Here is a 27,281-nt window from a genome sequence, read left to right on the forward strand (position 1 = left end):
TTAAGGACAACATTTATTGCTACCAGTGGCTTTTATCATCAGTACATGCTTCTGACTGCAATTCCTTCTTCAGACTGCACAGGGAGCTCAGAATCCAGAAGTCACTGAGAGAAATACAGGTAGGCTGGGGAGGCAGGGGGTTAACTGATCAAAGGAGGCAGGGGGATTAACTGATCAAGAAATACAGGTAGGCTAGGGAGGCAGGGGTTAACTGATCAAGAAAAATCCTAATGGCTTAACATAAAACTAGGGTACTGAATTCAGTTAATATTAATACATGTTACAGATCCCAATCACAGAGCTGCCCCAACATCTAGAGTCTCTCCTGCTGATTATAAATGAGTGAACTGAGCAGTTTAAAATACCTAGCTTTAGCTGTTACATGTTTCTTTAGTGAGCACCTGGATATAGTCTTTATCACAAATTTTTATACAAATGTCAAAAATCCTTTCAACAAACCTAAGAGTGTCTTAATCACGTGCCACTTTTAAGCTTCAATTTAAGATAAACAAAAACTGAAAATGATTTTATTTCCAAACTATAGAAATTGAAAGGAGACAAAAATCAACAATGGTAACAGGAGTCCTTTTTACCACCTGATTCATATGGGGCAATTTTGAAGTACCTTTTCCAGATTAATTTGAATTTGAATCATGGATTAAACATGGCTGTCACACTGAAATAATCTGTTCACTAAATTGCTAAAAATAAACTTTGAGGGTTTCCTCATCAGCCATAGATCAACATGCATAAAATTCATTTAGTATTCAAAGAAGCAAGCAAAGGCAAGAGGAAAATTAAATCAGGGTTCTGGGAAAAGGTTTGCTAGCTAGGAATTTTGGAATAAAAAAAAAAAAAACACTGAATGTGAGTTTCTGACACAAGGCAATCTACACATTACATTTTAGCAGAGAAAAGGGTAGAACTGACAACTACTACAAAGGAATTTTTTACTTAAAATTTTTTTGATCTTAATTTTATACTTTTTTTTTTTGGTCTTTAAGTGCTTAAATATTGTTGAATTATAATTAGTCATACAAATCAACTGGGTTTTTTCCTCTGGCTCATTTCAAATCAGCCTGAAAAGATATATACCTTACATAGCCTATCCTGGTTTTCCATGCTCCCATCCCCAGAGTCGTCTACCCTAGTTTGCCCTTGAAGGTAACTCTTGCAGCTACATGACAGAAACAGGCTGCAGAGGTGGACAAGGAGAAGCCTGTCCCTCTTGCCGTGATAAATCAGTGCCACACACAGAACCCACACTTTCTGAAGTGTTATCTTCGTTATAGAGCCGTTTGATCCCATCGTAGAAGTCGTCCACTTCCATTTCCTCCACTTTGCGTTTGGCAGAGGCATACTTGCACCCATTGGCAGATGGGAGATGGTGGCAGAAGGCTGCTGGACCTCTGACTGGCACTTCTGGTTTGCTGTTGTCCTTGGAGAAGTCTGGGCCTGGGACAGAGGAGGGGTGTAATCTGAACACTCCTCTGTCACAGGTCACCAGGGTGTGCTTGAGGGGACGGTAGACATAAACGGAATTTAGAGGCAGGGAAGACTGCAGAGTAGAAAGGTGATGTGCCACAAGCTCCCGACAGTGGATCAGCTGGGAGCTATCCATCTGAGCCAGGCGAGAAAAAAGAAATAATCAATGGAGGTGGCTCTGTCTTTCTGCTAGCCACTTTTTCTCCTCATGCCCCCTGCCCCCCAAGGCTTCTCTCCTCACATCTTTGACTTCCAACTCATCTAATTCCTCCAGCCTAACCCATCATTTTTAGAATATGTGTCCAGATCTGTATTTATAATATAAACCACTTTGGAACTTGAATTCTGTATTTGCAATTATATGCTGGACATCTTCATGAAAGTAGGAATTATTCTTTTTTTCACTGATACATATCCAACATCTGCTTTTTATTCAGGCTATCGCCCCTGTCTAGAAGGCCTTTCACCTCACCCTCTTACCTCACCCTCTTTGCCTCCTCCAACCTCTTTAGTGAAGACCAACAATACAGATAACTATATTAATATATATACTCCCTTTTATATATATATTATAAAGATACGTATTATATATGTATGTCTATATACAGACACATACACATATACATACACTCGCTTTTGGCTTTAACAGTAAACAATCCGCCTGCAGTGCAGAAGACCCAGGTTCAATCTCTGGGCCAAGAAATCCCCTGGAGAAGGAAATGGCAACCCACTCCAGTATTCTTGCCTGGAGAATCCCATGGACAGAGGAGCCAGGTGGGCTATAGTTCATGGGGTTGCAAAGAGTCAGTCACAATTAAGTGACTAACACATTCAATGTATAGATAAACAAAATCCATTAAGAATTTAAAGAAGCAGCCAGAGGCAAGAAAAAATTTAAATAAGGGACGGGGAAGGCTGTCTGGCTAAGAATTTTTGAACAACTTGTTTTTTTTTTAAAAAACAGAGTAAATGAGAACCTTTGACAAGTTGTATTTCTGTAGCAAACAGCAAGCTTGACAGCACTAGCAAAAAACATTTTTGCTAAGATTTTTGTTTAATTAGGAAGTTTCACTAACTCCTTCTTATCCTTCAGGATAATTCAGGTATCAGTCCTTTTTGAAGCCACCCCTGACTTCCCTCATTCCTCCCAAACCCCAAATCCCAGGATCATCTGTTTTTGTATCAACCTGCCACCAGGGAAGCCCATTAGAATAATCTATTTAACCATTTATGCTTTTCTACTACAGACTATAAGATCCCAAGAGGTAGCCACTGTATCATATTCATTTTTATTTCTTAAGTTTCTAGCACCAATGACTACATGGAAGGCCTTCAAAATCTTGTGAGAGTCTAATTATAATTAGTCTCTTTCTGCCTTACTTTCCCTTCAATTATAGCTTTAGTCAAAATTCCTATACAACACAAATTTAAATTAATTCCTCTATCTAATTCCTCAGCACCCCAAGTGCCTACCAGAAATAATCTAACTTCTTTAGTTTGGTATTAAGAAGGCTCTCCACAATCTGACCCAACCTTCATTTCCTGTCTTGTGTGAGCTGTGTGCTCAGTCATGTCCCAACTCTTTGCAACTCCATGAGCTGTAGCCCCCAGGCCTCTGTCCACGGAACTTTTCAGGCAAGAATACTGGAGTGGGTTGCCATTTTCTTTTCCAGGGCATCTTCCTGACTCAAGGATTGAACCTGAGTCTCCCGCACTGGCAGGCATATTCTTTACCCAGGAAGCCTTTCCAGTCTTATTTCCTCTTGCTGCTGCTGCTAAGTCGCTTCAGTCATGTCTGACTGTGTGACCGCAGAGACGGCAGCCCACCAGGCTCTGCAGTCCCTGGGATTCTCCAGGCAAGAACACTGGAGTGGGTTGCCATTTCCTTCTCCAATGCATGAAAGTGAAAAGTGGAAGTGAAGTCGCTCAGTCGTCGCTCAGTTGTGTCCGACTCCTAGCGACCCCCTGGACTGCAGCCCAACAGGCTCCTCCGTCCATGGGTTTTCCAGGCAAGAGTACCAGAGTGGGCTGCCATTGCCTTCTCCATATTTCCTCCTAAAATATCCCAATTTGTGCTCTGTCAAACAAACATGCTCTCTACTCTGCACAAATCTAGCCATTTCTTACTTTACCCTTGCTCATCCTCATATTGAAACTGTATTATGTATTCCTTCCAGGTCTGGCTAACTGCCACCACCTCCAGGAAGTCCATCTTGACTAACTACCAGCAATCACTTTCCAGGCTTATGTATTCTATATATAGGTATCTTTGGACATTTCTCAACCAATTCTTATTCATACCTAAAAAACCCTGTAGCACACGGTATGACTTTGCAACACCACAGAGAAAGGAAAATAACATGCTCTGGAAGAACATATTTGGTGACAAAATTTTTTATCTCTAAATATACTCCTTGCTGGAACTTCCCCTGCAGTCTAGTGTTAAGACTCCACCTTCCAATGCAGGGGGTGACAGTTCAGTCCCTGGTTGTGGAACTAAGGTCCCACATGCCACAGGGTGGTGTGGCCAAAAATTTTTAAAATAATCATAAAATGCATTAAAATAAACTCATTACCTGTTACCAAGCAAAGTATACAAAGATGAAAGGCTAGTGTACAAATGTAACAGTGTCTGAAATTATCAGAAACTATATATGAAAATGACCTTTTTTCATCTGTTTTGTTCACCATTTTTTTCCCCTAGTTTGAAAGGCTCTAGCTAACACCCTAACAGGCAAGATATTATTAACTAGTATTAGAATTTCTTTTCTTCTCTTAAAAAAAGTTATATAATAACTTTCAAGATTATAACTGTAGGCTAAGGCTTATCATGTCCCAGGGATGTGAAACCAGCTAAGCCATGCTAAAAACAGTGGAATGGGACTTCCCTGGTGGTCCAGTGGCTAAAAAGACTGTGCTCCCAATGCAGGAGAAGCCTGGGTTCGACCCCTGGTGAAGGAAGTAGATCCCACATGCTGCAAATAAGACTTACTGCAGCCAGATTAAAACACAAAAACAAAGACCGTGGAACAAAGCACACAGGAGAGGGGTGGGGCTTCAGGGTTCTTGAAGGCACCTGGTTCTCTAGGCCAGGACCCCACTTCTTCAAATAGCCTCCAAAAGAGAAGTAACAGAGAAAAAGGAATTGGGACATGGAAAGAAGACTACAGTCTAAAAAAAATTATTTCTAAAAAGTAAGTACCCGGTTTATTATGTTGATCTTCAACAAATGAATGACACTTAATGGCCTAGAAAAGTAGAAATATCACAAATATGCTAATAACTTAGTCACTGGGCATAGTATCACAGAAGAAGCCTGAAGAAAAACATGTTTTTCAAGTAAAAAGAAGACTGTGTCACTAAAAACTTTCTCTGTGGAAGTAGTAAGTAAATAGGGAGTTATATTTAGTGAGGACTGGCAGAAAACGGGGCTAGAAAGACATTGAAGGTTTTGCAAACTAATACCACCTAATGAAGCTTCGCAAGGTGGTGCAGTGGTAAAGAATCTGCCTGCCCATGCAGGAAACACAAGAGGCAGGTTTGATCCCTGGGTGGGGAAGATCCCTTGGACTAGGAAATGGCAACCGACTTCAGTACTGCCTCGAAAGTTCCACGGACAGAGGAGCTTGGCAGGCTATATCCAGGGGGTCAGAAAGCGCTGGACACGACTGAGCACGAAAGCACACACAGACCATCTAATGATGGTCTACCCAAGCTAAATCCTCTGTCCAAAATAATTCATCAACATAAATTCCTTCTATTGCAACCTGAGTTTGTTCTAAGAAAATAATATGGCCCTTGCTGAGTTACAGTGGAGGAAACAAAACAAGCATATATAGTGGAATTACTGCAACTTTAGACACCAGACAAGTTCTCTAATGAAACTCATAGAATGATTTAAAATGAACATGTTCTAGTTGCACAGTGTCAAGAGAACATTAATTGTTATTTTTCAAGACAACCATCTCCCTCAGTCCAAACACGGTAACTATTTTAAAGTATCCCTTGCTAGAAAAACAAACAGAACTGTAATTCAGCTTACCAAGGAGGTGAGGCAAATAGCCTTGAACATTTACAGAGCAGACATCTGAACAGGTTACTGATGGGAAAAGGGGGATCGGAATAGCACGATGTAACTGATTCAGATGGACCCATTAGGTTCAGTGGATAGCATAAAGCCCTGAAAACACCTAGTGCCATAAGGAGTCAGACTCGAGGCACCTTCAAGGACTAGAAGACCCTAGTGGGGAAGGTCTGCTTCTTGAACTCCATACTCTTACACTACACCACAGAGGTAAACTTATACTTTGACTAGGGACCTTGGTTAGGGACAGGAAGTTAAAGTAAAGTCGCTCAGTCGTGTCCGACTCTGCAATCCCATGGACTGTAGCCCGCCAGGCTCCTCTGTCCATGGGATTCTCCAGGCAAGAATACTGGAGTGGGTTGCCATTTCCTTCTCCAAGGGGTCTTCCCAACCCAGGGACCGAACTCGGGTCTCCTGCATTGCAGGCAGATGTTTTATCGCTTTATGGACAGGAAGACCACCACGCTAATCTGGGGAGATTTAACATCCTGAGATAATCAAGGCAGACTGCATCAATCAGAAAGAGGAGAACACGAGTACAGGCACAGAAACAGAGCAATGAGAGGAGTAGGAAGAAAGAGGGTTAGCCAGCTCAGAATGATGACCAAAAGGCAGCACAAGAGGTAAGAGGGGTGGTGATGAGGCAGCAGAGTCGGGGTGAGGGGACTAGAAGAGACAAGAGAAAGCTTGCCTTTCAAACCAGGGAACACTCCCTGTACTTTGTCTGAAGTCCAGAGGGAACACAGGCAGAGCTGGTGACAATGGGGCCCCTCACAGCATGGATGCCTGTCATGGATCAACAGCAGTCCTCTCAAACCACAACACTGGGAAACACATCACAAGTAGTTCCGGCACCATCCTACCAATCTGATGTAAGAACTTCCTATACAACAACCAGAAATCCAGGAGGAGTGTCTGATGTTACTATGGCTTTGTCACAGGTCTAATTACAAAGATACTAGACTTGGTGTTCCTATGTGAACAGAGGCGAACTTAGCAAAGATAACTGAGTCTTAAAGAACAAGGAGCCACTCATATTTGGGCCTGGAGAAGGCAATGACTACCCACTCCAGTAGTCTTGCCTGGAGAATCCCAGGGACAGAGGAGCCTGGCGGGCTACAGTCCATGTGGCTGCAAAGAGTTGGAGACAACTGAGCAACTAAGCACAGAGCTGGGCCACTAGGATTTCAGAGAATTGCAAAGACCAAGTCTCAAACTCTCTGAAGTTTTGTGATCTTATGTGTGTTTTTAACTGTCTTCTTCATTATAACTTGACTACTACACGGAGCAGAGACTTTTTGGAATCACTGTATCCCCAATGCCTTGACCATAAATTTCTCAATAAATGTAACATAACTATATAGATATATAAGAAAATGGAACAGTGGTTTTCAGACCATGTTCAAACAGCTTATGAAAGAGAGAGGCCATGTTGAATAGGACTGCATCTGATAAGGCTTCTGGCCCAAACACATATTACAAAGTAATACTTTACTACTTAGGATTTGGGGACTGTGCGTGTATAAGATTTGGGGGGAGGGGGGTGAGGAAGAGTTCTATTTCTAAAGAAAACTCTGAAAACCACTGGACTACAATCTTCAAAATTTTTACGGTATGGATAAAGCACTAGGTTTTTTCCAGTTTTCTTTACTACTAAGTTTTGTGTGTCTCTGAGAAAGTCCCAAGTTCTCTAGGCTGCAGCTATAAAATAAAGAGTTGAATGATCTGATTTTTAAGAAGGTTCCTTCAAGTTCCAAGCTTATAATAAGCTACAGAATATACATGCTATTTACAATATTCTTATTTACGGTTCAAAGCTTGTCCTTTCTCAGTGCTAGTAACTCTTCATATAGCAAATTTTCTCTGCACTAACTTGGAAACAGGCACAGAGACAAAGTCATGGAGGCATTTAGAGATATGTCCTTCATTCCAATAAAGATGAAAAATGTAGGAGGTTCTCTTAATGTCCCTTCCCCCACTTCCACAGTCTAATGTAAATGATTAACATTCAACTTCCTTATCCAACATTCAAGGTAGGCAAAGTGCGTGCTCTGTCACACTATTCCCTTAAGTGGTGGTTTTTGATGTTAGTTTCTAAAAATTCTCACTAAATAGCAACTATCTCCCAGGGTTTATTTTCATTATAGCATTATTTCAATAGAAAAAAACATTTCTCAATTATTTCAATCTAACAAATGCAAGTAAAAGAAAGTATCTCCTTGTATGGAGAAATAGCCTGTATTACACTAGCATTATGTGTCCCAGGGAAAGCAAGCTGGGCTATGCTAAAACAGAATAAAACACATCTAAGAGGAATATAGCTCTAGTTTATATATTGCTCTATTATCATCGTTCTTTTTATGAAAAGACAGCCCTTCTCTGCTCACAAATTAAAGCATGAAATTCTCAGAGCTGAGAGGCTGCCCTGAAGTATATTTTATATGTCTGCTAACTTTTTTTTTTGGTCTGTTAGCTTTTACAGCTTCTATCTATCAACTGTAACTGCCCTACAAAATATCAAATTCAAGTATTATTCTCATTTTTCTTTTATAGAATTCTTTAATAAGTTTTATCAGCTCAAAGATTGCAGCTGTTTGCTGAAGTTGGTTTTTATATTACATAATGTTTTTAAGCTCAGATTTTAGCAGTCTCTTCTCTAAATAAAATTTAATAAAACAAATCAGAATAACTACTGCCAAATGAGAATAAACAGGGACATATAAAAGGGAAAGTAGGCTCATAACTGTTATTTGGACTCATTTGGTTAAGGGGTATTGTTTGCAGCAGACCTAAACTCATAGGTTCCATTTAGTGCCATGAACAGAACCAGTACACATCCTCTCCAAATAGCTGCTAACAGAGTAACCATTACTAACTTTTCATTTGAATTTCAAATTTTCATTTGAATGAGAATTTTTTCCACTAAATTTTTAGTTTTTATATAGATGGTTGATAAAAATTTAACCAACCTCAAACATTTTATATCAATTTGCAGATAAAGCTACTCACCAACCTTAGGCAACTACTTCAGAAAGTCCTGGAACTTCAGGAATATACTTTCTATTTGCCAAATACTTCCTTCTCTAGCCAACAATAAATTATCTGCTTGTCTAAAAAGCAACTTCTTACAGTTTATGTTTTTGCCTTATCTTTTTAAAAAAATGAGTTAACTACAGAAGTACTGTAATGAAACCTAATAGGTAAGAAGGTTCTTCATACAAAACCAATGGAATATATTAGCAAGAATCTTAGTAACCTTTTAAGATTAAGATTTTCAGCAACCTAGAAGGTTAGATGGTTAGACAGCATCACCGACTCAGTGGACATGAATTCTGAGCAAACTCCAGGAGATAGTGAAGGACAGGAAAGCCTGGTGTTGCAATCCATGGGGTTGCAAAGAAGCTGGACACGACTTACTGACTAAACAACCACCACCACCACCTAGAAGGAGGGATGAAAAGAATCGAGAAAATACTGTCTAGGCTTTAAAAGAGAAAAAAAGACATCTAACCTATACATTTAAAATGTGTAATAATACTTTGTCTGGCCTTAAAAATGAACTGCCATTACAAGATTAAAATATCTCTTAGTTTTATAACTATCTGCTAACCCTGTTTTCCCAGTAAGAGACAAATGAATGACATTTAATTAGACTGACACCTACCTGTGCTTTCTGAAGCAGTTCAATTGTAAGAGGAAGCCAATCAGGAATGAGTTTCTCCATTTCCAGACTAACCATCGCCAGGGCAAGCATGGATCCTTTGAACTGCAGAAGTTGGCTGCAGGCCATACAGTGAAGTAATTGCTTGGTAAGGAATGCCAAATGTTGAGATGGGCTCAGACTGGGCAAACTAAAAAGTAACTGAGGCCTAATTGACACTGCAATGGCATGGAACTAAAAAAAAAAGAAAAAAAAAGAAAAATTAAAATTAAATCACAAGAACATCATTCTAGTTACTTAAATGTCTAGATAAGCTATGTACAGAAGTTGATGTAACCTCCTCAGGTATTACTCAGTTTCTAAGTTGGCAATTTTAGCTTCAATGATTTGACATATATCTTAATTTCTAATTTTTCCTTGGCTAACTGCAGTAATTTTCCGTTTCCTAAAAATCAGAACAATAACAACAAAAAAAAGGACTTCGCTGGTGGCTCAGGGGTGAAGAATCTGCCTGCCAATGCAGGAGACATGGGTTTGATCTCTGATCTGGGAAGATCCCACATGCTGTAAAAGCAACTAAGCCCGTGCAGCAGAACTATTGAGCCTGAGCTCTAGAGCCCAGGAGCCACAACTACTGAGCCCACACGCTCCATAGCCCCTGCTCCCCAAAACTAGAGAAAAGCTGGAGCAACAACAAAGACAGTGCAGCTCCCCGTCCCCGCCAAAAGAGCAAGCAATCTACTTTTCAAGTTACTAAAACAGGACTATATACTCAAGTAGGAAATTGAAAGACTTCAGGTGAACTTACAATGTGAAGAAAATCCAATGGTGTGGCTGTGTGAAGATCCCAATTCAACTTATCCAGAATAATTCTCTCCATCCGCAGAATTTCAGATGAAGAACAGCCACAGAAACTGTCTCTTGCCAACACCTTCAGTACTGGGATTCTCTACACAAAGCAAAAGGGGAGGAGGCAGGGAGGGCAGGACAGAAAAAAATTAACTCATTTTTTCAGTTTTTGTTTTGGTAAACACTAAACAAGCTAATCAACAGATAAAACTTTCAACAAAGAGACATGACTAATCTTGAAAATAGTTACCTCATCTTCCTCAACAGTCTTGGCAGCCAGGAAAAAACAGCTGATTGCAATACAACTCAGGTATTTTGGGTGGGCCTAAAACAAGGACGAGAGAAAAAGCAACTTCAGTGATTTGTCAAAAAGTTAAAGAGTTTATTTTTTGAAATTAGATATGCAGACGAGGCAAGTATGCACACAACCCTGTGGAATTCAAATTAATCTGGCTCTCATTCACTGCTTTCTAGGATCAGAGATAACTTATAACCCTAGCCATATTACACACTCTACGGAAATATTAAGATCATTCTCTTCCAAGTTCAACCGATGCTAGTTAGCCAAAGCTAATTTCTATCCATCAGAGGTGAGCTTCATTTTAGAAGACCTTTTTTTACTTATAAAATTCCCCCAATTAAAAATATATTTGTGTATTTTTAAAGCTGGTTTTATTCTCTTTATCTGTTGTATCAGTTAAGATTAACATACGAGGTATTAGGGGAATTAAGAAAGGAATATAAAATGAAGGCTATTAATATATTTTACAGACTTTACAAAGTGACAGCATGCTAGCAAATTAAATTTTCTAATTAAACGTTACCCAAAAAAGTATAAATTCAAATCCATGATAAGAATGAAAGGCTCCTAAATATATACAGAATCAATCAAGGTGGGGAAAATCAATCTTGGATTTGACACCCTTAGGAGGGTTCGAGTTTGCCTGTTTTTCTTATCTATAATAACTTTCTACCCTACTGGTAGAGTAAGAGTTTGCCAATCCAGTTTTAAATAATCAGGTCAGGGATTTCCCTGGAGGTCCGGTGATTAGGATTTGGAGCCTTCACTGCCGTGTCCTGGGTTCAATCCCTGGTTGGGGTACTAAGATCCCACAGCTCTGTGGTGTGGCCAAATGAATAATCATGATAGTTGAGCCTTGATTAATTATTTAATAAATAGGCCAGCCAACAACCAATGCCTCAGTATAAGGGGCATAGTCTAGGAATCTTCCATCCCTCTTCCTGTATAAGAAATTAAGGGTTAGTTGCTCACGCATGTCTGACTCTTTGCACCCCATGGACTGTACAGTCCACCAGGATACTCTGTCCATGGAATTCTCCAGGGAAGAATACTGGAGTGGGTTGCCATTCCCTTCTCTATGGCATCTTCTCGACCTGGGATCGAACCCAGGTCTCCTGCATTGCAAGCAGATTCTTCACCATTTGAACCACCAAGGAAGCCCATATGAGAAATAAAAGCCAGTTCAATTCTATCAATATTTTAAAGTAATCATTAATATTAATCAGAATATTATGGTTTAGAAAGCATTGCCATAAATGTTATATCTTGCTTTACAGATGAGAAAACAGTCTCAGAGGTTAACAGAGATACCACAAGTGATCCAGAAAGTGAAGTCAGATCTTGTGGCTCTGACAGTTTTTAAGGTTCTCTTATTTCTCCATGTGTAACAACATATCAAGCCCATATCATTGAGGAAATCAGAGTTCATTACAGACAGTCCAACAGTTAGCAACTCTGGGTAGGCAATGAAATCCCCAAATCAAGGGCACCAATAATAAACTTAGTACTATAAAGAACCGCAACAGCAAATATGTGGGGTATTTTTTGTTTAAACAAACAGTAATTTTCAATCCTGGATGTACATCAGAATCATCTATGTAGTTTCTTTATTTAAATAAAAATGTCCAGCTTTCACCTACTAGAGATTCAGATTTAGTAGGTCTGGGATAGGGCTCAGGGTCTGTCCTTTTAAAGTTCATAGCACCTTTTTCTGTACAGCTGGACTTGAGGCTCCATTCTTGTTGCAACCCTTTTATGACCTGCTTTAAGCACCTTTAAACTATGAATACATTTTAAATGAATTGTTTCAATATAGATTAGCCATCTCTAAGTAAGCATCTGATGCTAGTAACATCAGGACCCATGGTATCTTTCTCTGTGAAAGGGAGCTTAGCTCCAGTAGGGGAACAGGGAGAGGGGAGGAGGGCTTGATGCTGAAATAACTGTTGGCATCTCAGTTAACCCAGACTTCAGGCAATTAGGATCATCGTAATTTGAGTCTCTCAAAAGTAGAAGTCTGAAACATAAAAAGGTAACTGAGTGGCCATCCAAATTCTTCCACTCCATAATTCTTTGGCTTCTATTTGTTATACCAAATAACAAAAAATACAGTACCCTCAGCACTGAACTCATAGTTCCTACAACATATATATTCCTAGGGATACAAACGATAACTGAATTGCTTTTTTGTTTCATGTCTTGCTATTGAATAAATGTTGACTTTCTGCTTTAAATCTGCTAAGGGCCTCCCATGACTGATTTCACATCATATAACCAATGATATATTATACCAGTAGGGATAACATAAAACTTATCTGTAATGCTGCCATTGAACAAAAAAACACCAAAGTTATGTATAACAGTTCAGTTTTCATCTTGTTATACTCCAAATGTATGCTGCTAGAAAGTACTTATATGCTGTTCAGAAAACGACAAGAGATTCAATAAATAAGTAGTGACAGAAAAATATGCAATAGGCTTATTATACTTTTCTAGTCTGATTCACTGTTTACAACTAGTATTCAATGTGTTAAAAAGATGACTGAACTTTCCACCAATGCTATATGGTTCGCACTAAAAGACAGAAAAAATTTCATTGGTTAAGTATAAGCTATGAATACTTACAGACAAAAAAAAATTACAGAATATAATCGGAAACATTTCTGAAGACTTAAAGCAATAACAGAAGACATCATGTCTTCTTACAGATATATATATTATCCTTAAGAAGGTTTTCCATTCCTTTCCACCTTGTAGAATATTTTACTAATTGCCCCTGGTGCAGCATATAAACCATTGAAACAGAAGTTGTATGTAAGCATATTCCAGAATATTTACCTTTACAGTAGCTAAGAACCTGTCCAAAAGACTGCTAGCCAGAGCAAATGTTTCTGGGTAAAGGTTGAATTGGTACTTGAGTTTGGCCAGCCACTGAATCACTTCATCTCTCTGGGATGGAGAAACATTCTATAAGGGAACAATTAAAAAATAAAAGAGAACAAGTTTCAAGTTATCATCAAGATATATTTGCAATTCTCACTTATAAAAGGTTAGCAAATGCTATGGAATATGTGTTTACATGTTAGAAAATGTTTTTAAGTTTATTCAAAATTTAACAAACTTGACATAAAGGAAGATAAAACCTTATGTATTAGTTGCTGTGCTGTGCTTAGCCGCTCAGTCGTGTCTGACTCTCTGTAGCCAGCCAGGCTCCTCTGTCCATGGGATTCTCCAGGCAAGAATTCTGGAGTGGGCTGCCATGCCCTCCTCCAAGGGATCTTCCCAACCCAGGTCTCCTGCACTGCAGGTGGATTCTGAGCCACCAGAGAAGCTAAGTAGATGCTAGATACTTCTCCAGTAGAACAACCTAAATATCTCCAGACATTTCCAAATGTCGCCTGGTGAGCAAAACTGGCCCCAGTTAAGAACCCCATGCTGATATAACACAGTAATAAATATCTCAACCAGCAAAAAAAAGGTATCAACCGAAAGTTGATCCCCGAGACAGCTCACTTTAAATTACTTTACAAATGTACCCTTCTGCTACTTTGGTAAATAAACAAATGAGTCATTCACACAATTTTTAAAGTAAATGAAGCACTGCTCTTTTTAAATGTGAAATCAGAGAATTAAAAATGTCCCAAGTACTTCTTTTCTCAATCTATCATTTAAGTCATTCCAGTATAACTATAGAAAATATAAAACTCGTATAACTTGGCTATGGAGTACAAAGTTGACTTAGTTACTGTCAGAGTCATAACTAAGCAAACATCTTTATTGATCTTCAGCATTTCAAAAGCAAACAACGTGTAAACGATGGCAAGAGTGAAATGGTTCCTCACAAAATGAAGAAAATGTTTGCAAATCATATATCTAATTAGGTACTTATATCTAGAATATGCAAAGACTCCTGAGAGTTTAACAGAGACAGAAACCAAATTGTAAAATGAGCGAAGGGTCTAAATAGATATTTCTTCAAAGAAAATACACAATTTGCCAATGAGCACTTGAAACGATGCTCAATATTATTACATATCAGGGAAATGCAAATCAAAATCAAAAGGCAGTATCTCCTCTCACCCACAAAAATGACTACAATAAAAAAATTAATAACAACAAATTCTGGCAAGGATATAGAGAAATTAGAACCCTCATTCATTCACCTAGTAAGAATGAAAGATGGTACGGTTACTTCAGAAAACAACCTAGCAGCTCCTCAGAAGTTTAAACACAGAATTATCATATGACCCAGCAATTCCACTCCTAGGAATATACCAAAAAGTTTTTAAAACAAGCATTGAAACAAGTATTTGTACACTAATGTTCACAACTATTTGTACACTAACGTTTACAGCAGTAACTATTCACAGTAGTTAAGAGGCAGAAACAACCCAAATGCCCATCAACTGATGAATGGATATAAATAAAGTGTGATATATCCATACAATGAAATGTTACTCATCAACGGAAAAGAATGAAGTGCTGGGATTTTCCTGGTAGTCCAATGGCTAAGACGTTGAGCTCCCAGTGCAAGAGTCTAAGTTCAATTCCTGGTCAGGGAACTAGATCCCACATGCTACACCTGAGACCTGGAGCAGTCAAATTTAATGAATACATACTTTTAAAAAAACAGAATGAAGTACAGACATGCCATAACATGGAAGACCCTTGAAAACAATATGTTAACTGAAAGAAGACAGTCACAACAGACCATGTATTATATGATCATGTTTATATGTAATGTCCAGAGTACACAAGTCTACAGAGATGAGCAAAATAAAGGGCAGAAATGGTATGGACCTAACAGAAGCAGAAGATATTAAGAAGAGGTGGCAAGAATACACAGAAAAACTATGCAAAAAAGATCTTCATCACCCAGATAATCACAATGGTGTGATCTCACCTAGAGCAAGACACCTTGGAGTGCAAAGTTAAGTGGGCCTTAGGAAGCATCACTACGAACAAAGCTGGTGGAGGTGATGGAACTCCAGCTGAGCCATTTCAAATCCTAAAAGATGCTGCTGTGAAAGTGCTGCACTCAATAAGCCAGCAAATTTGGAAAACTCAGCAGTGGCCACAGCACTGGAAAACGTCAGTTTTCACTCCAATCCCAAAGGCAATGCCAAAGAATGTTCAAACTACTGCACAACTGCACTCATTTCATATGCTATCAAAGTAATGCTCAAAATTCTCCAAGCTAGGGTTCAACAGTATGTGAACTGAGAAGTTCCAGATATTCAAGCTGGATTTAAAAATGGCAGAGGAACCAGAGATCAAATTGCCAACATCCACTGGATCACAGAAAAAGCAAGAGAATTCCAGAACACCTAACTTTTGCTTCATTGACTATGCCAAAGTCTTTGTGTGGATCACAACAAACTGTGGAAAATTCTTCAAGAGATGGGAATACCAGACCACCTTATACCCATCTTGGGAAAACTGTATGCAGGTCAAGAAGCAGCAATTAGAACTGGATATGGAACAACGATTCCAAATTGGGAAAGGAGAACGTCAAGGCTACTGTCACCCTGTTTATTTAACTTATATGCAGAGTACATCATGTGAAATGTCAGGCTGGATAAAGCACAAGCTAGAATCAAAACTGCCGGGAGAAATATCAATAACCTCAGATACGCAGAAGACACCACCCTAATGGCAGAAAGCAAAGAGGAAGTGAAAAGCCTCTTGATGAAAGCGAGAGCGTGAAAAAGTTGGCTTAAAACTCAACATTCAACAAACTAAGATTATGGTATCCGGATTCATCACTTCATGGCAAATAGATGGGGAAACAATGAAAACAGTGACAGACTATTATCTTGGGCTGCAAAATCACTGCAGATGGTGACTGCAGCCATGAAATTAAAAGATGCTTGCTCCTTAGAAGAAAAGCTATGACCAACTTATATAGCATATTAAAAAGCAGAGACATTACTTTGCCAACAAAGGTCCATATAGTCAAAGCTAAGGTTTTTCCAATGGTCATATATGAATGTAAGAGAAGGACCATAAAGAAGGCTGAGCACCTAAGAATTGATTCTTTTGAACTGTGGTGTACTAGTTACAGCATTTAATATCAATATCCAATATTCTCTTATTTATTAAATAAAATCTTCACAATGTCATCACACCACAAATCTATATAATCAAATTAAGGTTTTAAAGTTTAGGTAACACTGTTACAAACTAATAGTAATTTTGGAATTAAGTTTTCTCAATTCCTGAGAATAAGAAATTTAGTAAGAATAAGATAATTTCTTTCTAAGGCAGCAAACAGACATTAAGCTATCTTAAATGGGCCATGTAACAGATTGACAGTCCATTAAAAACAAAACTAAACTGAACAGGAATAAATGAAAGATACTAGGGACAAAAGATGAATATACATTTAAAGATGAAAGGATACTGAAGGGGAAATTAATCTGAATTTATCATTAGAGATTACTACACAAACACTGACTATTATCATTTTAATCTTCCTACATATTAAGTTTTGGGTTTAGGCTTAATTTTCAAAAGGTACATACTTTAAAGCAATATTTATTTACTCTTCAGTTTTACAGGAACCATAAAAAACAAAACAAACCTAGTAATACTTAATTTACTACTAATAAATAGAACAGATATAAGATGTAAGTACTGCTGCTGCTGCTAAGTCGCATCAGTCGTGTCCAACTCTGGGCGACCCCATAGACAGCAGCCACCAGGCTCCCGGTCCCTGGGACTCTGCAGGCAAGAACACTGGGGTGGGTAAGCACTGCTGTCAGATAAACACAAAAAAGTACAGAAATGCCTCCGTGATTAGTGGAAAAGACCATTTTCAATGTGAGGGTTCCAGACAAGTAAAGGTTTAACCTGAGCACTGCAGGATTCACCATCATAACCACTGTGGATGGAAATCTCTTTAAGAATATATTATTTATCTCATTCCTCAGAAAGTATAGAGAACACAGCGTAAACCTTTTTCCTGATCACTCAGAGTCAACTTTATGAAATTAATTCCTCTATCACAGAGAGGTGCATTAAGAGTTATTAAAGTATGAAAGGCTGTACATCTTGACGGTGGGTCTCCTCAAAAGGCATTTCAGCTAGAATTTCTTCTCTCCTTCCTCTCCGTTTTCTTTAGCGTTGCAAGGAACAGTGCCAGGCGCTCCTTGTAGCCTCTGATATTGCACTGGCCAGTTTCCTTTATTTCAACTCCTCTTTCTGTCAATTTTCAGCTTTGGCCCAAAAAGTAAAGTATTTCTTTGTGGCCAAACCAACTAATCACGCATACATAATTTTTATATTTAGCTCTAAACTCAGTTATCACTGGTATTTATGATGGTTAACTGCCATATATATTTGCCTCCTGGTCAATTCCTTTTGTTATATAAAAACTGACTCTAGAATACTACACAAGAAATACTGACAAGAAAATGAGACAAAGATGGTTTACAACCTTTTATATTAATATCTCACCGCCAAACTGGTGTTAAGACTATGAACAATAATTTGAAAACATCTGATACTCAAGGCATTTAACTTAGTTCATATTAATGAAAAAAAAGTGTGGCTCATACAACAGGCCACGGGAATACAATGAAGAATGAAAATCTCCCTGTTTAAACTTTAAAGCAAAGCCTCATGATGAGGCAAACAATCAGAAATCATTAATAAAACACAGTAAGATGAGAGCAGAGGTATGCACAGGGTGAGGGGGAACACTGGAAGGGCGCCTGGCCCAGTGTGGGAGCAGGACAAAAGGCTCTGAGAGAAGACAGCAATTACCTTGTATCTTAAGAGTGAGGGCAGGGGGTGATCACTCGCAAGGCAAGGAAAAGTACTAAGTATTTTAAACCTGTGAACTTTACTCTGAAGGACAAGACTGATGTCAACCTGGAGTCAACTAATGTCAACAGGACTAATGTCAACATAATAACCTAGTATTAAGCTCCTCAGATTTGCAAATAAAAATCAAGGTGGATGGAAAAGACCGCTAGAACAGATACTCTGACAACTAGTGATACAATTCAATGAATCGAAAAGAATAAAGTTGCTCATGGGACTGAAGTTGTGGGCTTGAAATGCTTGGGGTATACGGGGTAACAGGAAAACAACGTCCTAAAGAGACTACTTTCCAACTTGACAGAGGAACCTGGAGTTAGGTTATTCACAGCCAGGATATTAAAGCCAGCAGATGGATCCTCACTCTCACAGAAGGAGTCTGAAAGAGTCAGCAAAATACTATCTGGATCTATGGCTTCTCTAGAGGTAGGAGGAAATAGACACAGCCCTACAGCTAGCCCCTGGGTACTGGTTTTAAAATATTCCATTCTCCACAGAGCCGTGAGGTGTTACTTTTAAGAGCTGGACCAGGAGCCCTTAAAGCTCCCTGAGAACCAACTGAAGCAGCCACAAAACTTTTAGATGGAGACAATTAAACATTCAAGAGAAATTAAATTTCTACAAAGGGGAGCTTTTATCTAAAAACGCCAAAAAAAAAAAAAACAACCAATGTTAATTAAGCCATCTGAACAATTCAATGACAATGAAATAAATTAATACAAGGAGAGGCAGATGATGATACAATCTGATGAAAGTGGGTAGGCTTTTAGGGAAGTGAAAGAACAATGATCTAGAAGAGCAATAAGGAGCAAAAACAGCATTAATTCAATACCTTCAGGTTGGATATGGGGGGGGAATCCCTAAATAACAGATTACATTACATGATGTGACTATCTGTGTTTGACATTAAACAAATAACACAAACATATAACCGTAAGAAGTCTCACAAAAGAAGAACATAATGCGCTGTAAGGAGAAGTATAACACACGGGAACACAGCTAGAGATTTACATACTACAACTAAGTGATTTAACTTGTGTGAAACACATAGAATGCAAACGGCAGTTAAATGTTAGTTTTGCCCTTTTCCTTCCTCTACAAATACCTAGTGCTTTGTGATGCCAGAAGAAATAAATTTACAAACTGTTACTTATAAATAGTTCTTTCAAACCAATTATAATGCAAATAATTATGAAAGAAAACATGACTCTTTGGACTTTAACATACTTTGTATTAAAAAATCTGAGAATGGAGCCAAGAAAGCATTCTCGTATGGCTAGTATTATCATTACTAGCCAAAACTAACAGAAAGCAAAAAATCCCCACGGAAGATAAGTTTGCAAAGACTCACTCATATTTCCTGATCAAGAGATCTGTTTTCTCTTATACGGATTGCTCAAATAGGGTTAAGAGAATTCAGTATAGTGGTTGAACAACTAATCCCAAAGAGAATTTATAATGGTTTGATTCAACATGGTAAAACACAGAGCTTTCTGCTATTCTGATTATTAAAACACAAATTCTGTCTCTACCTAAGAGATGAAGTATAATCCCCCAGGCAGGGCATGCAAATCCCTCTCTGACCTACCTCTCCAGTTTCACTCACCTTCCATCCCTTTCTGCCTTAAAATGCGTAAGAGCAGTACTCCTATTTATGGTTTCTTCCTTGCTCCTGTAACGCTATTTTATATCACTGCTTCCCTCTGGTTGAAACACGCTTCTTGCTCTTTACTTGCTTTTTTATTTCTCCTTCAAGAGCTTTTTCAGCCATCACTCCCTCCCAGACACTTTTCCTGATCACTCAAATCAGGCTGAGTACTTTCCTGTGCTCCCACATCATCTCCTGTCACAACTGTTCAATACTTTTTCAAAAAATCACCTTACTGCTTTTGGCTATGACTGAGTACGGAGCAGCAAACCTACAGTCTAGCCGAAAACAGCTAGAAAGGCCCCTAACAGTGACAGAAAGGCATCAGAACTGCTAGGACAGCCAGGCCTTGCGGAGCCGAGATTCCAGAGAGGAGGCAACGAATAGAGATGAGTCTGCAAAGCTTCCCCTTTCAGGCATCTGCCCATCTTGTGAGTATGGCAAGAAGTGTAAAGTATGAGCAAAGAAACCAACAGCGTTTTCGGGAGTCTTACAAGGCAAGAGTTAAAATTTGGTGACTTGAAGAGCCAAGAACCTAGCGGGAAGAGGGACTGTCAGAGATCTGAATGTGACACTCAGCTGATTTTCCTCTTAATTAATTTTCTGAATGAAATTCTGAAGTTGGGAAGGACAAGGATCTAAGTGGCTAAGCAGAAAGTCTCTGAAAAGTAAGAATGAACTCTGGGAAGAGTGTAGCGCCCTTCCAGGAATGAGGGCACTAGTAAACACTCTAAGCTTTCAGCTGGGATCCTGGGCTACTCTCTAAAGTTGGGGACAACCAGAAATAGACGAAGCTATACTCAACAGCAACCCAGCCTCCCATCAGCACAGTCCTTCAACGGATTCAAGCTTCTTCTTCAGTTTGCCCACCACTGGGAAGATTGAGCCCTCCTGCAGAAAAAAAAACATCTAGAGCCTCTACAGTTTCTCATGATGTTCAGCAACCAGTCAAAAATAACCAGGCATGACAAGACAAAGAACCAAGTAATCAAAAACAAGGGAGAAAAAAAAGGGGGACAATAAAAAGATCTTGGTCTTTGCACTATCAGAAAAGGACTTGATACACAAATAGAGAGGAAGACAGATGAGAAAATGAAAATGTTCACTAAAGAAATGAAATCTATTAAAAAAATCCAAAAGGGAAATTTTAGAACTGAGACATGTAACAACTCAAATTAAGAACCTAATATGAAATCTAAACAACAAACTCAGCAAGAGTAGACAGCGATGCTATATAGTGCTAAATGAATTAAAAAAGAAAACATTTCTCTTGAGATAAAGCATCTATATCTCAAGATAAAGAACAGAAAACTATACAAAGAAAGTAGACAGAAATAATGGAAAAAGAGCAAAACTTCAAAAAAAAAAATGTACAATAGGGAAAAATCAACAGAATGGAAAGGCTGACAGACCTCTAGAAAGACTGATCAAGAAAAACCACACGCCAAATAAAAAAGGGCATGTTAAAGAGAGAATACTTTGAGTAACTTTATACAAATAACTGGAAACTGTAGATGAAATGAATTCCTTAAAAAACACAATTCACCAAAACTGCTGCTGCTGCTAAGTCACTTCAGTCGTGTAAAACGGTGACATTTAAATGAAGACCTGATTAGCCTCATACTGACCAAAGATATTAGACTAATTAGTAAATACCTTATCCACAAATAAATCTCTAGGCTCCAGGGGCTTTGAAGCGAAACCATCCAACATTGAAGAAAGAAATAGTATCAATTTAAACAAATGGAGAGCACTGGGGGAAAAAAAGCAGGAATAATTCCCAACTCATTTTACAAAGCCGGCATAACTCTATCATGAGAATCTAACATAGGCATTACAAACCAATCTTACCCATGACCTTAGATGGAAGACTCCTAGCCAAAATGTTAATAAGATCCAATGATGTATAAAAATTCAACACTTATTCATTAAAAAAAAACTCCAAGCAAACCAAGGCAGAGAAAAGAATTTCTTAATCTGATAAAGATTAAAAAATATATAGCAACTATTAGAGTTAATGGTAAAATATTGAAAGCTTTCTCCTCAAATGGAGACTTCAGCAGTATTCTGGAAACCCTAGTTATTTCTGAAAAACAGGGAGAAAGGAAAGTTGTAAGGACTGGAAAGAACAAAATAAAACCATGATTATTCACATTTGACATGACAGAGTATAATACACAGAAAATCCTAGAGACTCTGCAAACTACTTAGTTAATTTAGTATGGTCTATATAAAAATCTACCAGCATACAGAAGCAAGCACATAAAAAATTTAAAATGATACCATTTGTAATAGCCTCAACAAGTCTCAAATACCCAGGAATAAACCTAAATTATCAAATATTATTAAAAGAAACTGAAGACCATCTTTAAAGAAAAATGGAGAAATACTCTATGTTCATGGATTAGAAGACTCATTATAAACATGTTCATTCTTCCCCAAATCAATCTACAGATTCAGTAAAACCAAAACCCCACAATTTTTTTGTTTTTTGAAAACTGGCAAGTGTATTAAAAGTATTGATACATAGAGAAGAGCAAAGGGCTCAACACAGCCAAGGCAACTGTTAAGAAAAAAAAAAAGAACAAAGTATATGCCACCAAAGACATTATTATGCTACAATAACTGAGGCAGTGTGGTATTTAAGAGACGTGAACAGATCAATGAAGAGAGGCAAGAAACTGACCCACAAATGTGTTTACTCATATACAGCAGCCAGTCATTAATAACAAAAATACATTATGGGGCAGTGGCACAAACAGTATTTCTAATCAATAGTACTGGTTTTCTAAATGGAGAAAAATTATTTTTGACTCCTATTATTACTCCGGGTGAGGCAAACATTTCTTTAAAAGGACTAAGCAAAAAGGAAAAAATTTCTGATATTTGGTCATTAAAAATCAAGATCTTCTATTTATCAAAAGTCAACATATACAGAGCTGAAGATATGTATAATACACAGAGCCTGCAAAACAAAAAACTTCTAACAATTTAAAAAGGAAATCAACAGAACCCAAGTGAAAGATGTGAATACACATTTCACCAAAAAAGACAGTCAATGGCCAATTAGCACATGAAAAGCGGAATTTCATTAGCTACCCAGGAAATGCAAATTAAAACCCAAAGTGACACTACAACACACTCACGAGAATAACTAAAATGAAAAAGACAGACAATATCAAGGTTCACAAGGATGCAGAGCAACCTGGGACTTTCATACTCTGCTGTAAGGGTAGAAAAAAAAAAGGGGGGTGTAAAAGTGGTATAACAAACATGGGTAAGTAATACAATTGGTGGTATCTGCTAAACCTGAGAATACACATATTCTAGGTTCTAGCAATTCCACCTCTAAGAATATACTCAACAGCAATGTACAAGTATGTTCACCAAAAGACATACACAAAAACGACCCTAATGACCATCAATAGCAGAATGGATAAATGAATCCCTATGATGAGATCTCAAACCAAAAATAATAAATAATGCTGAGCAAAACAGCCCAGGACATATTTTATTATTCCATATATAATTCAAAATAAAGAAAAACTAATCTCTGATAATAGGATAATGTTTCTTTGTGGGGAAAAGATAGATGATGGTAAATATAAGACATAAGAAGAGCTTCTGAAGGTGCTGGTAATGTGGTTAGTGTCATTTTGTGAAAATTTATGAGCTGTACACTCTATGATCTATATATACTTTAAGAAACTGTTTACTTAAGGAAAAGAAAAAAAAAAAAAACAACCTAGGGGCAAATCAGATGTATTTATTTACCAAATCTACAGATGGTACAAAAATGACAAAGTTAACGTATTAGATCCAGACATCCTGGAATGTGAAGTCAAGTGGGCCTTAGGAAGTATCACTAGGAACAAAGCTAGTGGAGGTGATGGATTCCAGTTGAGCTATTTCAAATCCTGAAAGATGATGCTGTGAAAGTGCTGCACTCAATATGCCAGCAAATTTGGAAAACTCAGCAGTGGCCACAGGACTGGAAAAGGTCAGTTTTCATTCCAATCCCTAAGAAAGGCAATGCTAAAGAATGCTCAAACTACCGCACAATTGCACTCATCTCACACGCTAGCAAAGTAATGCTCAAAATTCTTCAAGCCAGGATACAACAATATGTGAACCATGAACTTCCAGATATTCAAGCTGGTTTTAGAAAAGGCAGGGGAACCAGATATCAAATTGCCAACATCCGCTGGATCATTGAAAAAGCAAGAGTTCCAGAAAAACATCTATTTCTGCTTTATTGACTATGCCAAAGCCTTTGACTGTTATTGTGGATCACAATAAACTATGGAAAATTCTGAAAGAGATGGGAATACAGACCATCTGACCTGCCTCTTGAGAAATCTGTATGCAGGTCAGGAAGCAACAGTTAGAACTGGACATGGAACAACAGACTGGTTCCAACTGGGAAAAGGAGTACGTCAAAGCTGTTTATTGTCACCGTGCTTATTTAACTTATATGCAGGGTACATCATGAGAAACGCTGGGCTGGAGGAAGCACAAGCTGCAATCAAGATTGCCAGGAGAAATATCAATAACCTCAGATATGCAGATGACACCACCCTTATGGCAGAAAGTGAAGAGGAACTAAAAAGCCTCTTAATGAAAGTCAAAGAGGAGAGTGAAAAAGTTGGCTTAAAGCTCAACATTCAGAAAACGAAGATCATGGCATCTGGTCCCATCACTTCATGGGAAACAGATGAGGAAACAGTGGAAACAGTGTCACACTTTATTTTTCTGGGCTCCAAAATCACTGCAGATGGTGATTGCAGCCATGAAATTAAAAGACACTTACTCCTTGGAAGGAAAGTTATGACCAACCTAGACAGCATATTCAAAAGCAGAGACATTACTTTGCCAACAAAGGTCCATTTAGTCAAGGCTGTGGTTTTTCCAGTGGTCATGTATAGATGTGAGAGTTGGACTGTGAAGAAAGCTGAGCGCCGAAGAATTGATGCTTCTGAACTGTGGTGCTGGAGAAGACTCTTGAGAGTCCCTTGGATGGCCAGGAGATCCAACCAGTCCATTCTAAAGGAGATCAGTCCTGGGTGTTCTTTGGAAGGACTGATGCTAAAGCTGAAACTCCAGTACTTTGACCACCTCATGCGAAGAGTTGACTCATTTGAAAAGACCCTGATGCTGGGAAGGATTGGGGACAGGAGGAAAAGGGGACGACAGAGGATGAGATGGCTGGATGGCATCACCGATTCGAAAGGCATGAGTTTGAGTGAACTCCAGGAGTTGGTGATGGACAGGGAGGCCTGGTGTGCCGCAATTCATGGGGTCACAAAGAGTCGGACACGACTGAGCGACTGAACTGAAACTAAAGTCAAATCATCAGGAAATTATAATAGTGTGTGTTATCATATGTGAAGAACAGAGTGTTGCAGAAGCAAACTGAAGGGAAGTGACAGATGTCTCATATTCTTACATGACCACTCTGTCCTAAACTGCAAGGCAGGAGATGAAAATTGTAAGAAAATGACCTTGTAGTAGTGTTTAGGTGAAAGTAGAGGTGGGGTGAAGAAAGCTAGAGGAGAAAAAGCTTAAAAATATTTTATTTTTTCACTTTAACCAGCACCAAAAAAAAAAAAAAAAAGCCCCAAAATAAAAACGTTGGTTTAGAGACAAGACTATTTCTCTTATGAAGAGTGAAAAAGGAGGGAAATCATGGTTAGAAGAAATTGTGAAAAGGGAAGTAGAAAAACCAGTTCCTGAGAGTTGCAGAAGAAAATAAAAGAATTAGAACAGATAAGTGTCCCTGAGGTTCTTCTGTCAAGCGGCTCAAGCCCCTATAGCTCTTCACTCCTATCTCTCTCTTATTTCCTATCACCATCAGACCAAGCCCACACACATTTTACAAGAACTAAGTAGGGCTTCTAGGATTCCCTGGTAGCTCAGATGGTGAAGAATCTGCCTGCAAGGCTGGAGACCCAGGTTTAATTTCTGGATTGGGAATATCCCCTGGAGAAGGGAATGGCAACCCACTCTGGTATTCTTGCCTAGAGAATTCTGTGGATTGAGGGGCCCAGCGGGCTACAGTCCATGGAGTCACAGAGTCAGACACGACTGAGTGACTAACACTACGGAGAGCATCTACTTGGCATTACAAAGACAAAACCTTAAACAGATCCGTCTTAGAAGTTCTGATACTGTTCTGTTCTCTGGTATTACACCTTAATAATATCTGTTAAAATATCTATAAAAATAGGTCAGAATAAGTGATAATATAGCAATATACTATAATCTTGAGAGAAATCACCTTCAAAGACCATGTTATATAAGTTTATCACACATGTTGGTTGCGTGCTGACTTGAGATAACAGGAGAAAAAAATGGTCCTAAAAGCAGATATAATAAAGCTTTGAGGCTTATTAGAATGTCAGAACATAAAAAGCAGAAATTTCTATTTTTCTCACAACTGTATCCCCAATGCTAGAATAGTGCTCAGAATATCACACTTAAACATTTACTGAATGATTGAATCACACAAGCACACAAAAATAAAAAGTATAATGGGAAGAAAACTGCCTCAGGTTCAAAATTATAACTCTACTACTTAGTAGTTGAAATCCTGAGCAATTTGGGACTATTGCTTTTTACAAAGAATCAAGTGTGTGCGGTCTTACGGACTATATAAGGGAAGCCCTCAAAGGATCAAGTGAGATATTAAATGTATTTGATAACACATGCAAATGTTCCTAGTATAAAAGGCTTTCATTCAAATTAACTAACTTTCCAATTCCCTAAATGACAATTAAGTAACACTAAAAGCAAAACATGTATTTCTTCAGCTTGTGGGAAAGAAGATAAAAGTAGGCTGGAATTAGAAAAAGCACATAGATATCAATAACCTATGGTGTGGTGATTTAGCGCTAAGTCATGTCCGACTCTTATGACCCCATGGACTGCAGCCCACTAGGCTGCTCTGTCTGTGGAATTCTCCAGGCAAGAATACTGGAGTGGGTTGCCATTTCCTATTCCAGGGGATCTTCCCAACCCAGGGATCAAACCCAAGTCTCCTGCATGCAGGGGGGATTCTTCACTGTTAAGCTACCAGAGAAGCTTAGATACTGTCATTTGCTTACACATACTGAAAATTTATTGGCCATTATTATTTATCCCAAGCACAGAGCTAGGTACTAGGGATAAACGATGTGTAAAGACATGTTATATCAGTAAGTATTGGGGAGTAGACAGATTCACTGCTATTTGTTAAAAAAATAAATACTCTAATTATATGAAATTTCTAAGAGAAAAGGCATATCACTTCAGTTCAGTCACTCAGTTGTGTCCGACTCTTTGCAACCCCATGAATCACAGCACACCAGGCCTCCCTATCTGTCACCAACTCCCAGAGTTTACCCAAACTCATGTCCATCGAGTCGGTGATGCCATCCAGCCATCTCATCCT

General features: G+C 38.5%; 1 protein-coding gene across 2 annotated transcripts in view; it reads right to left on the reverse strand.

Moving 5' to 3' along the window:
* Positions 1 to 27,281, reverse strand: part of CCNI (cyclin I) — a 35,155-nt gene continuing 7,874 nt past the window's right edge. For both annotated transcript variants that reach the window (XM_052642119.1, XM_052642118.1), the window contains 5 exons: positions 13,219 to 13,347; positions 10,330 to 10,404; positions 10,039 to 10,179; positions 9,234 to 9,464; positions 1 to 1,621 (listed from right to left, as the gene is read on the reverse strand). In XM_052642119.1, coding sequence (XP_052498079.1) covers positions 1,178 to 1,621; positions 9,234 to 9,464; positions 10,039 to 10,179; positions 10,330 to 10,404; positions 13,219 to 13,347 — 1,020 coding nt within the window. In that variant the 3' untranslated portion in view covers positions 1 to 1,177. The remainder of the gene's footprint in view (positions 1,622 to 9,233; positions 9,465 to 10,038; positions 10,180 to 10,329; positions 10,405 to 13,218; positions 13,348 to 27,281) is intronic.

Source organism: Budorcas taxicolor, chromosome 6, assembly GCF_023091745.1.
Source record: "Budorcas taxicolor isolate Tak-1 chromosome 6, Takin1.1, whole genome shotgun sequence".
NCBI lineage: Eukaryota > Metazoa > Chordata > Mammalia > Artiodactyla > Bovidae > Budorcas > Budorcas taxicolor.